This window comes from Thermobia domestica, chromosome 5, assembly GCF_964235325.1.
Source record: "Thermobia domestica chromosome 5, izTheDome1.hap1.1, whole genome shotgun sequence".
NCBI lineage: Eukaryota > Metazoa > Arthropoda > Insecta > Zygentoma > Lepismatidae > Thermobia > Thermobia domestica.
The window spans coordinates 228,989,047-229,002,218 of NC_137458.1; the positions used below are offsets into that span (position 1 = coordinate 228,989,047).

Consider the following 13,172-nt stretch of genomic DNA (forward strand, 5'->3'; position numbering starts at 1 on the left):
TTCACAGGGTGATAGTGGCGGTCCTCTTATATTTAGTAACATGGAAGGAAAAGCTGAAATTGCAGGTAAAATGTTATTAATATTGAGAAATTTAGTGCAATATTTATCAGGATAAGCATGTATTATAAAGCTATGATATAAAGGTAGGACTGGAGTTAACTAATTTTGTTGAGTTTCGAGAATGGCTAGAATTTGTGAAATCAACAGCGATTTACGTAAATGGAACACAAATCAATGTTGAAGATATGTTTGATGGCATAATTTTGTGTGCTAACTTGTAGTGTCAATCTGTTTAACATGGATCTTATCATATATTGATAGAAGAATAATATTTTTTAAGTATCTAGTAGATTCGCTTTAACACAGGTGTGTTATTTATATGATATCTTCAAAACTATAATCACTTAGATGTATTTAAGAAAGTGGTATTCTGTAATTCAGTCCCGAATGGAAGTCATTGTTGAGAGACAGAAACAAGTACAGCAATAGTGCTAAGTCTTCTGAGGTTCGGGACATGTCGATGTTCGAATAAGGAAAACAACCTTCCCCCCGAGGAGTTTACGTTCCTCCTCCCGGGTGAAAATGTCTGAATTCAACACTGCTTCCAGATAAAAGTGAAATGATATAGGACTACGAAGGAAAAGACTTTGAATAAATTGAAGAATGCGGCAAATCTGAGAATTAACATAAAAACATTAGCGAATATGGTGAATTTGGAAACAAAGGTTTCCACTAACTGTAACGCATAATATTCTTTTGTGATAAAGAAGTTTCAATAAGTTAAGGGCCATTTACTAGAGCCCTAGGGGCCTTAATTACAACTACACGTCTCACTAAGTGGTTCCACCAATATGATCCCTCCCTATTCTTTCTCGGTATACTAATCACATTACTCACTATAATTCAGTGATGGCGAGACGTAACTCGAGAGGGAACGTATCAAGGACTGCACACTATACAAGTCACATTAGGTCTTCGGTTAGGTATAATTTCATTTATTATTTCTGAAGTATTCTTTTTCGTTTCATTTTTTGAGCCTTCTTCCATAGTAGGCTAGCACCAACCGTAGAAATTGGATCTTTCTGGCCTCCAGCAGGGATTGTGCCATTTAATCCAATATACACACCCCTTCTCAATACTGCAATTTTATTAGCCTCAGGAATCACTGTAACATGAGCCCATCACAGATTAATAAAAGGTAACCACACTCAAGCTACACAAGGCCTAGTACTCATAATCCTTCTAGGTCTATACTTCACTGCCTTACAAGCATATGAGTATTATGAGGCCCCATTCACCATCGCAGATGCCGTTTATGGTTCAACATCCTTTACAGCAACAGGCTTTCATGGCCTTCACGATATTATTGGTTCCACATTTCTAGCCACTTGTTTATTACGTCACCTTCTGTCACACTTCTCTCCTAATCACCACTTTGGATTTGAAGCTGCCGCTTGATATTGACACTTTGTAGATGTAGTATGGTTATTCCTTTATATTTCTATTTATTGATGAGGAGGCTAGCCTATTTAATATATATAGTATATTTGACTTCCAATCAAAAAGATCATTTAAATGAAATTGGCAATTAATACAATTTTAACAACTGGTCTATTAACGATCATTATTTGCTTAATCGTTATAGCTATTTCAACTCTTCTTTTCAAGAAAGTCATTAATGATCGAGAAAAGAGCTCCCCCTTTGAGTGCGGATTTGATCCAAAGTCCTCCGCCCGAATTCCCTTTTCTCTACGATTCTTCCTCATCGCAGTAATTTTCCTCATCTTCGATGTAGAAATTGCCCTCCTACTCCCAATAACAGTCACCATTATTAACACCAATACACTATCTTGGTCTCTCGTTAGACTAACATTCTTAGTAATCCTCCTAATAGGCCTTTATCATGAATGAAACCAGGGATCTCTAACATGAGCCTACTAAACAATAAGATGGGATAATAGTTAAATATAATATTTGGGTTGCATCCAAAAGGTGTTGTCAACTTATCTCACAAGCAGGAAGCAAAAATTGCACTCAGTTTCGACCTGAATTTCTGGTTCCCTTATGGCCCCCGCTTGCTTAGTTGAAGCCAAAAAGAGGCATTTCACTGTTAATGATACCATTGGGACTCTATTCCTCCCCAACTAAGGAGATGTGAATAATCAAGAAGAAGCTGCTAACTTCTATCTTTAGCGGATTAGACCGTTAACATCTCTTAACACAAGTGGCTATACTCCCTTAGCATAAATATTACGTTATCTTTTCGAGGTAAAAAAGAGAGTGCTCTTCTCAAGGAGTATATTTAGGGAGTATAGCCTCTTTTTAGTATCTCCAATACTATGCTTTCAGTATAAGCTACCTAAATACACAAATATAAAGAAACAAAAGAAAATTGTAAAAATTAAAAAAAATAATAAATACATTTAAATAAATTGTCCTGTGATTGTTGAATTAATATCGAACCGCCCTTTAAACTATTATACATCCCCTGAGCACCAATACATTCTCTTCACCCTTGATCAATATTATTATAATATACTCCCCCTACATATAAAGGCAATTTAATAATATAATTTGTTGATAAATAAGGCAAAAATCATATACTTCCTATTATTGTAGAGCTAAGGTAAAACTTTACACACACATTAAAGACTGTCCAATAGAATAACTTGATAATAAAATGCCAACTCACAGGCCCACCGCACTTACAAGTAAAGCACCTATTTTTAGGTGTAATGGCAAAACAACACAATTAACACTAGGAAAAATCAATCAACTCAATATTGCGCCTCCTAAAATTGCTATCACTACTAGTCCCAATATTCCCTTACATATAATTGAACCTTCATTATCACTAATAGAATGAATATTAGTACCCCCAAAGCCCTTACCCGTTAAATAAAATCTTAACAGTACTGAATAACATACAGTCAGTCCCGTAGAAAAAAAATAATAAGAAGAAACTAACTACATTAATCAAAGACGAGGAAGAAATTTCCAAAATTAAGTCCTTAGAATAAAATCCAGCTAAAATGGTATTCCACATAGCGCCAAGTTAGCTACATTCAAACAAGACAAAGTAAGAGGTATTTGATTCACAAGAGGTATTTGATTGATGTTCTACGAATATCTTGTGTGTCCCCCACACCATGATTAATTGCTCCTGCACATAAAAAAGGAGTGCCTTAAATAAGGCGTGTGTCAATAAATGAAAAAAAGCTAATATAGGGAATCCTATAGACAAAATTATTATTATAAGGCCAAGCTGACTTAATGTAGATAAGACAATAATCTTCTTTAAATCATATTCATAATTAGCACCAATACTAGCCATAAATATTGTCAAACCTGATAAAAGTAATACATCCCCCGCATACACACTTAATAAAACGTCTCTACAACGAATTAACAAGTAAACCCCAGCGGTCACAAGTGTAGAAGAATGAACTAATGCAGATACTAGTGTGGGGACAGCTATCGCTGCTGGTAGTCATGCCGAAAAAGGAATTTGTGCGCTTTTTGTTATTGCTGCCAAAAGAATCAAACTAGAAATAATTACTATTTCATAGTTACTTAAAACTTTATGTAGGTAAAAAATATTCAAGCTAGTGCTCTCAACGGGTCGGGTCGGGTCGGGTTGAAGACTAACCCGACCCGAGCTGACCCGACTGACCCGACCCGACAACCCGACCCGAGTAGCCTGACCCGACAACCCGACCCGAGTAGCCTGACCCGACAACCCGACCCGAACTGACCCGACTGACCCGACCCGACAATCCGACCCGAGTTGACACGACCCGACCCGACTCGTTTGAGAACACTATGGTCTCGACACTGGGTGAACGCCAAAATGCACTCACATTGGGAAACTAGTTTTAAAAGCATAATTTTAGAAAATAAAGCATAAAGCATAATTTAAAATATATAGCACAATTCTTGGAAAATTCTCTTTAACTGAAAGTTTAATATACTGTGTTAATATTTTTAAAGCCAATATTTACAATGCAAAATCATTGTGAGCATAACAATGCAACAATGAAAAGCTTATTTTCATTTCTATAAACTTTTCGGTATAATCCTTTGATGTGGAGAAAAGAAAGTAAAAGAAGAAATTTTTCCGCCAACAATGAATAATATGCAAGAACTCCATACTATATTGTTACAGTGACGACGCCAGCTTAGGGGGTCAAAGGAGGGGCAGATACATTTTCGGGGGGCGGCTATTTGCCATACCAAAAATGACATATTTTTTACGTTTGACTTATTTTACATTACATTGTGTATTTCGTTGCTGTTTTTATGTTAGGTCTATATGATTATAAATTAAACTTATTTCAAATAAAATTTGTAACTAACAAATAAGTAACGTCTGCACATGAAATATTTTTCAATGAAACTTTTGAAGCCTAAACATAAATTAAATTACTTTCTCGTATGCTACAAGTAACACATTCGTCTATATGCTACGTATCTCTCTCTCTCTCTCTCTCTCTCTCTCTCTCTATATATATATATATATATATATATATATATATATATATATATATGTATATATATATATATATATATATATATATATATATATATATATATATATATATATGTATATATGTAGAGACAGAGAGCCAGAGAGAGAATTTACGAGGAGCTGCTGAAAATGACGTAGTCCAATCCAGAAGGAGTGTAGGTACTAGGTAGAAAAATGAAACCGTAGTTTAGAAAAACATATCTCTGTGTGTACAAATATAAATTTTCATATTAATAATGAAATTCTTATTGTTTCTCAGGCCTCTGAAGTGATTATGTGTGCCCAAACAGATAATTTCACGAACTTCCAGATCCTTACTGTTATAACATTTTTGTTCCAGCAAGGAAAGTCACCGAAGTAAATTAATTAGGAAATCAGTGAAACACCACGGGACTCTCCTCCGTTATATATAGTGGTGAAGAAGTAAGTGGCTTAGTATAAACGTAGCAATTTCTCAACAAATTATGCTTTGCATCCAGGATGATTAAAAGCAATGACTCTTCCTGGAATCATGGATGCAATTTGTGACATTATTCTTGAAAATTGCAGCATTTTAGCCAGTGGTGGATATAGCCCGGGGCCGGAGGGCCTAGGCCACCCCAGTTTTTGTGTGACAAAAATAATTTAAGCTATTTATATTTATTATAGTCTGAGGTCTGCACCCCGCTTTCTCAGTTTTTACCTTCTCAGCAAAACTTGTGTCAGGGATTCTGGGCATTTCTTTGGAACTCGTCGGTAGCATAATTCAGAGTGGCTTGGGTATGCGCAAGTTCTCGGCATAATGGGTTCCCAAAATATATGTCAGGAGAATAAAAGGGTAACGGCATTAAGAGAAGTATTCTTCCAATTTGACCGTAATGCTGATCAATTTCGCTGACGAATAGTAACCATAGATGAAATATGGTTGTACCGCTATGATCCTGAATCGGAACAACAGTCAATGGAGTAGTAGCACTCATTTCTCCATCGCCCCAAGAAGTTTAAGACACAGAAGTAGGTTGAGAAACTGTTTGGAACATTCTTCTGGTATAAGTATGGAGTGGTAGACTACCTCTTCAGTGGTCAGATATTTAATCCAGAATCTCTACATTACTTACAAAACTGAAAGAAAAATTCAAAGTTCAACGCTGCGGAAAATGAAAAGAAAGGAATTTTGTTCCTTCAGGAGAATACACCTGTCCATCAAGCCCCTGCGAACATAACTGACATTGCATAATCTAGGATTTTAATGTCTAGATCATCATTCTTATTCCGCTGATTTAGCTCCGTCTAACTATTACGTGTACTTATTTCCCAAACTTAAATAACACTTGAAAGATGCCATTTTAGATCTGATAGGGGTAGTGCTACGAACAGTGGTGCGAGGAAATCTAGATTTTTTTAAACTTTTCTGCAACAGCTGGAGCACTGTACAAGGTAGTATATTGACTCTCGGGGGAAGAGAAGAAGAAGTAAAACTTCACCAATCCACGTGCACTCCTTCTGGGTTGGGCTATGAATTTTTCAGCAGTTCCTAGTCAATATGGTAGACGTCACGTCAGTACTTTGAAACAAAATAAGTAAAGGAGCACTAGTATAAACCAATTACTAACTAAAGATCAGCACTCTGCCAATACATTTTATTGGGAATCAATTTCATTCCATAATTTTATTATCATTTGCAGGAAGGGAAAACACAACTCTTTATCTCCTTCAAAAAATGAAGCCCTGATAGTTGCAAACTAAGCTGTTATAAGCACATCCTCTGAATATTGGAAGCCGAGAATAATGTTTCAGAAAAAAGAAGTTTTAAATAAAACAAAATATGAAACTGAAAACTTCAAATCTGGACAAATACAAACAAGTTACGTAACTGGTTTTACCTTTCTTTTGTTTCCAATCGAAGTTGATCCAATGAGAAGAAAACAAGTCGACCAAATCTACTATTGTTCGCTAGGCACAATAATTAAAAATCATAAGAGGTATAACTAAAATTTACCTCAAAAGGGGCTAAATTAGAAAACAGAAATATGCGTGCATACCCAGACGCTCAAAGAAGAAAGCTTGAGGATTAATCTGCCACATAGTAAATTCATGGAAAATAGACTACAATTTGTCAATGAGATTGGTTATGATACTGATATATAATACTACATGAAGAATGTTTAAAGATTGTACGAGTCTAGGGGGGCAGTCTAGGTGGCAGTCAGGGGGAAAGAAGTAGTTACTAGGGGGCACTATCCCCCCTTGCCCCCCTCTGGCGTTATCACTGTATTGCTATGTTTACTTTTTGAACTTAAGCACTTTCTGTACTTTTTGTCGGCATCTTTTCTTTTCCCTTTCCGTATATATGTACCTGTAAGGCGCACACAAATGATAGAAAAAATTTATTCGAGCAAAACACATCTCTTTACAATGAATTAAGTAGAAAGTTCATTAAATATGAGAGAAACTAGTTGCAAAAAAATATCAATAAATAGATCAAGATATTTAGAATATTTGATGTATAATAAATATACGTTATACACGATTAATGTAAAATAATCATTGAAATTAACAATAAAGCATAATTTAAAAAAGCATAATTAAACAAGAAATAAAGCATAATGTGGGTTGCTCTAATAATTAAGTTGTATGAAGACGAGAAGAAAACGAAAGCTGATTCCATAACGAATTTCGTTGATCTTTGTGTCTACAAAAACGCATTTCTAGAAACCTACAAGCTAGGTATCATCTCTGTGATTATATCAGTTTCTAGTGCTACATGTGAAAGGTCATTCTCTTCTTTGAAAAGATTAAAAACTTGTATACGCAAGTCAATGACTCATGATAGGTTGAAAAACTTAGTGTTACTTTATATTGAGAAGAAAATTGCTAAATCGTTAGATCTTTAACAAGTTGTGGATATGTTTGTTGCTGCCCACACGAATATAAAGATCCTCTTCAAGTAGAGGCATGAACCTATAAGTTATTTTCTTTACCTGTAAAAGTGTATTTGCTTCCACTTAAGTCAACCAGCTACACATATTTTAAACGTCATGATTAAATAACTATTTACTTATATTAGAAATCAATTGCATGAATGAATCCTAGTTGTTTGAGGTACTAAATTCTTATATGTTCACTGTTTTCCAAAGAGTAAAATCATGAACAATAAAGATGGAAACATTCACCTTGAATACACACACACACACACACACACACACACACACACATATATATATATATATATATGTTGGAAATATCCCCCTCAAAATCCTCTTGGGCCCTTCATTGCCCACCCTGAAAAAAACTCTAGCTACGCTACTGGACACCATGCACCAGAGATGAATTCTCTACCACTGAGCCACCGCGGCCCTGCTAGGGCTTGGTCGTCCATATCCAGACACCATATTGGCGTAGATATTAATATTACAGTCGATTGCTAAAATCAATCTTCCACATTTAAAAATTAAAGTACACATAAGTAGAAAAATAAGCATTTATCACAAAAACACTAGCTGCAAGTGTTCAAAATAGATTTATGGTTTCTATAAAATCAATTGAAAATTGCTATTTTTGATTAGGCAGCTAGTGAAAAACAGCAGCTTTCGACTCCAGCCGAGTCTAAACTCAACCTAAACTCAGCTGACCAAAGTGAACTGACCCGACTGACCCGACCCGACAACCCGACCCGATAACCCGAGCCGAGTGACCCGACTGACCCGACCCGAGTGACCCGACCCGATAACCCGACCCGAGCTGACCTAATTGACCCGACCCGACAACCCGACCCGAATAACCCGACCCGACATCCCGACCCGAATAACCCGACCCGACAACCCGACCCGAGCTGACCCGATTGACCCGACCCGACAACCCGACCCGAATAACCCGACCCGACAACCCGACCCGAGTTGACGCGATTGACCCGACCCGACAACCCGACCGGAATAACCCGACCCGACAACCCGACCGGAATAACCCGACCCGACAACCCGACCCGAGCTGACCCGACTGACCCGACACGACAACCCGACACGACCTGACCCGACTGACCCGACCCGATAACCCGACCCGTGTTGACCTGACCCGACCCGACCCGTAACCCGACCCGAGCTGACTAATTCAAGCAATAGCCAATAGAATCGCTAAATCTCCAATACGGTTAGAAAGAGCAGTTAACATACCAGCATTATAAGACCGCATATTTTCATAGTAAATAACTAAACAATATGATACTAATCCTAGTCCATCCCACCCAAGGAGGATTCTAATTAAATTAGGAGAAATAATCAACAAAACCATTGAAAGAACAAACATCAATACAAGTATGATAAACCGATTAAGATATCGTTCAGATCCTATATATTGCTCACTGTAATAAATTACTATTCTAGAAATATAAAGCACGAATCTTATAAATGACATTCAATCAAATAGAAGAGTTATAACAATTTTACTTCTATTAAAAGAAATAACTTCTCCCTCAATAAATACACTATATCTATTAATTAAAAAATTCAAGCCTATTATAAATAAAAAAAAAACACTTATTCTATTTTAAAAGACAAATCTAGTCACACAAGTTGAAAAAGGCCAAACCATGGCCTGAGGGCAATTAAACCTTCCTTAGTTCCACAAACTAAAATTTTATTCTAAACTACTCAAGCAACTATAACCATAGAAATCTCTGCCCTGCAAAAAAGATTAATAAATTTAAAGGGAATCAATGTAATATTAATAATAAATATTCTCGCACACTTCCTCTCCAACAAGAATATAAATTAGAATAAGGCATTCCATGTTGTGTATATGAATATAAATATAATCTATAGGCAGCTCTAAAATAAGAAAGCAAAGCTAAGCCCAGCATACTTAACTAAGATCAACCAACAATTCTATTTAACAGACTTATCTTCCCTAATAAATTTAATGTTGGTGGTGCAGCTATATTAGCAATTCTCAGTAAAAATCATGATAGCCTTAAGCTTGGTATAAAAGATAACATTCCCCGATTAATTAACAATCTTCGACTTCCTAGAAGTTCATAGGAAATATTTGCGAGACAAAATAATCCCGAAGAACATAGACCGTGAGCAATCATTAATGTAAGAGCACCACTAAATCCTCATAGTCTCATCGTTATTAACCCTATCAACACTAAACCTATGTGAGCAACAGAAGAATAAGCAATTAAAGACTTTACATCAACTTGTCGTAAACATACTAATCTAACTGATCAAATACCTACAATTCTAATACCAAATCAAATTAAATTTATGTTTACAGCCACATTTTCTATAAAATATATAATACATATGTAATATACCATTACAGTCTAATGTGATGATGTTTTTAATAGGAGGGTGCCCGAAATTTTTTGCACCGACTGTACTTGACGTTTAACAAAAAAATTCTGGCTGTTCGTATAATTCGTAATTTTGTTTGTTATTCTATTTCAAATTAACATGGAAGACTGTAAAACTTCATTAGGAATTATAGTTTTGGGAATCGATATCTTTATTTATATATTACATTAGTTATAAGTCTTGTATATGGATATGTAAATGGATTATTACAAGGCTTACGGTGTCAGTGCTATCTGAAAATATAGGTCCACCATTGGACGGAAATTTTCGAATAAATAACCAATCTAAAATTCGGCAGAATTTTCTGGACCACCCTTCACCTCTCTTTTAGATATCTATGTCCTTCTGATATCCAGTTCAATCCAGATTTTACCAAAATTTATTCGTTTCAAAGCCCCACCGCCAAAAATGCTTTGTTTTGATTGGAGGATTCACCCACGCTATGATGTTAGAGCGCGATTATTCCCATTTCCCTGCCTAGAATTTTGCTGAAGACAGCAGACCCAGATCTTCCCAGCTCAGAAAAAGGTAGAAATTAGCTAGAAAAGCTGCATTAACAAGGTAAATCTAGTTTGATAATTGAATAAATACCATCCAGGAAGCTACGGAGCCATAATTTACTAAATTTCATAGTAAAAAAACGGACTGAAGAGCTGAAATAGGAAGTGTAATTCAGTGACGCCATGTTTTGCAGATATAATTAGTGATGGACAAGTTCTACCAAGTGAAGTGCATCAGTTTGTTAGTTGTTCTTAAAGATCCATAAACAGTTTCGGAAGAGTAGTGTTTTCTCCCTTAAAATATTTTTATCCTGAAAATTATTCCTTTTAGAGTTACGTAAGGCCTGCCCCACTGCCGTTTGTGTTCGTGTATGTAGTGAATGTGATTTCTTTTTTGTACTTATCTAGTAGTAACATGGCGGTATTTGATTTCGTTGTAGTTAGGATAGTGATCATAATGCACGTGTAAAGTTTCAAGAGGGCTCCTGTTTACTCCCAACTTGGGGGTACAGCTTCCAGCAGGGATGGGTTGAACGTATAGTTATCATAAGGTTCTTTTCCCTTCAGGAAAGGGGCCTATATTTTTTCCAATAAATAGTTTGGGTATTAACTAAACAGGTTGAATTAAGAATGTGATTTAGTGGATACAAGGGCCAATTGGCCCTGTTCCTTTCTTTTCCTTTCCTTTCATAAACCGATAGAGCCGATTTTAAAGAAAATGGTAAAATCTGAATGTTGTTTATGTGAGTAAATAGTAATGATTAATATGTATTATAACATGTATTAATGTAGTTTGTAGTTATGGATGTGGCATGTATGTGTTCGTAATGTAGTATCAGTAGTAGCAATTGTAGTTAAGTGATGAAAGAGTGTGTGAAATAATGAAGTATGGATAGTGTATCATTCGTATTTGATAATTGCTAAACTCAACATATCGATCTATAGTAATATCAGAAAATGAGAATGTCATAGTATCAAAATTCCGTGTACAAGGTCACATTCAGTGGTTCAAGGGTTGATCATATCGTCGCTAGCCACTAGTGTCAAAATTCAGTACTAACCGTCATCCTTATGTCGCTGTTCTTAGTGATTTAGTTTCCATGGAATTGACCTTTCTTTTCGAAATAAAACCTAGTAAATATAATTCCCAGCCCAAATGCATATACAGTTAGGTTAAGTGATCCAAAATTAATATTTTCTGAAAATTACAATATTCTATTTAGTCTAGAAATCGAAATATTTAAGTAAATAAACAATACGTAAATTCTTAACAGAAGTCGGGCGATATGATGCTAGTTTTTCGCTTTGAAATTATAATTAATGTTCATTCTTTTCCTCTGTGGCTGCAGAATAATTTCATTGTTGTCAGAATTTTATAAAATTGAATAATATCGCGGACAACTCTACTTTCTGTGAACATACATACATATTTTTTTTTACATGAAGCTACGAAGTATAACATAGTATTGTTTGCGTGGTAAGGGAGTCTTGAGTTCGAGGGATGTTTTGTGTGGTGGCCGGAACATGAAACGTTGGCAATGATTTATAGATTTAGAAGTATATGACGAAGTGTGCATATAGCCTGGGTGTAGTTAAAGAAATAGGGTGTTTATGAAATACGACGTCGTATAAATGAATAAAATGATAGTATGAATATATTGTGAAACGAATTGAATGAGAGGACACCCATATATATATAAGACCAGTTTATGATTAGTCACGTTTCGGTAAAAGAATATATATATATTTAAGGATTATGTATAGCTAGCAACATCTCGGGTTCTGGCCCCTGCACCGGAGCATCCTGCGAACATGTGGGTGAGATATTGCCGGACTATGTTAGCGCTTAATAGCTTAATTTGTTATTGCAGTCGTATTTGTTCATAATAATCTCGTTTAATAATATTTGTAGCATCATATAATCGCTGACTTGACATATTTAATAATCAATTATGGAAAGACAATAGTTGTTACACAACGGGGCTGTAGTGAATTATATTTTTTATTTTTTTTGGGTCGGTCTTAAAATAGAATATCCTGCTCCGTGAGATTTTTTTTTCTTCACGTTACCTACTCGGGCTAGCTTACAATATTCATGGAGGCGACAGCTCTGACAGGGTTACAGAATCAAAACAATTAGTTATTGAAATTTATTTTTGCGTACCCGGATGTCGACCCCTAGTCCCCTTAAGTATTTTCATTTCTTTCCTCAGTTTAATTACTTGATGGAAATTAACGACATCCCAGACTGTGGCATGTCTGCGCAGGGTAGCTATCGGTGATGTTTTGGTCATTGAAATCACCGATCCAAAATTCAGTTTATTTAATTTTTCTTTATTTTGGCAAATCACTAATTAGAGACATCTTAGCTAATTTTTTTTCTTTTTCCCTCTAATTTCATTACTATTCTGGATTCTTTTACTTTTCGAGAGGTCGGATGATTTTTTTCTCTTTGAAATTCTAAATTAACGCCTTCTCTAACCTTCCGGTGGATTTCCGGGATCTGCAAGGGCGTTGACCGGATACGGTGGGTGGTGGGATTTCCCTAAAGCCTTTGTCTTTCCGAAAATCCCATCCCGGACACAGACTCGTCTCGACTTTGCAGACATCATTTTTCGGCTATTTATTTGGTAAGCCGAACCCCTTTTGGCATAAAAGAGAATATTTGGTTATAGTATGTTGTATACGTAAATTCGACCACTTATCTTTCGTAGTTGTAGTGTTCTGTCTCCTCTCTCTTTACCTATACTTCTTCTACTTCTTCTCTAGAGTTTTTTTTTAAATTTTTCAACCTTCCCCCCGATTTTGAACTTG

At 35.8% G+C, this 13,172-nt stretch overlaps 1 protein-coding gene across 2 annotated transcripts in view; it reads left to right on the forward strand.

Annotated features, from left to right (window-relative positions):
* LOC145686442 (trypsin beta-like) overlaps positions 1–13,172 on the forward strand; it is a 194,683-nt gene that overhangs the window by 134,511 nt on the left and 47,000 nt on the right. For both annotated transcript variants that reach the window (XR_014131612.1, XM_081759746.1), the window contains one exon: positions 8–65. Coding sequence is in view for 1 of the 2 variants with exons in the window: in XM_081759746.1 (XP_081615872.1) it covers positions 8–65 (58 nt within the window). In the remaining variant the exon portion in view is untranslated. The remainder of the gene's footprint in view (positions 1–7; positions 66–13,172) is intronic.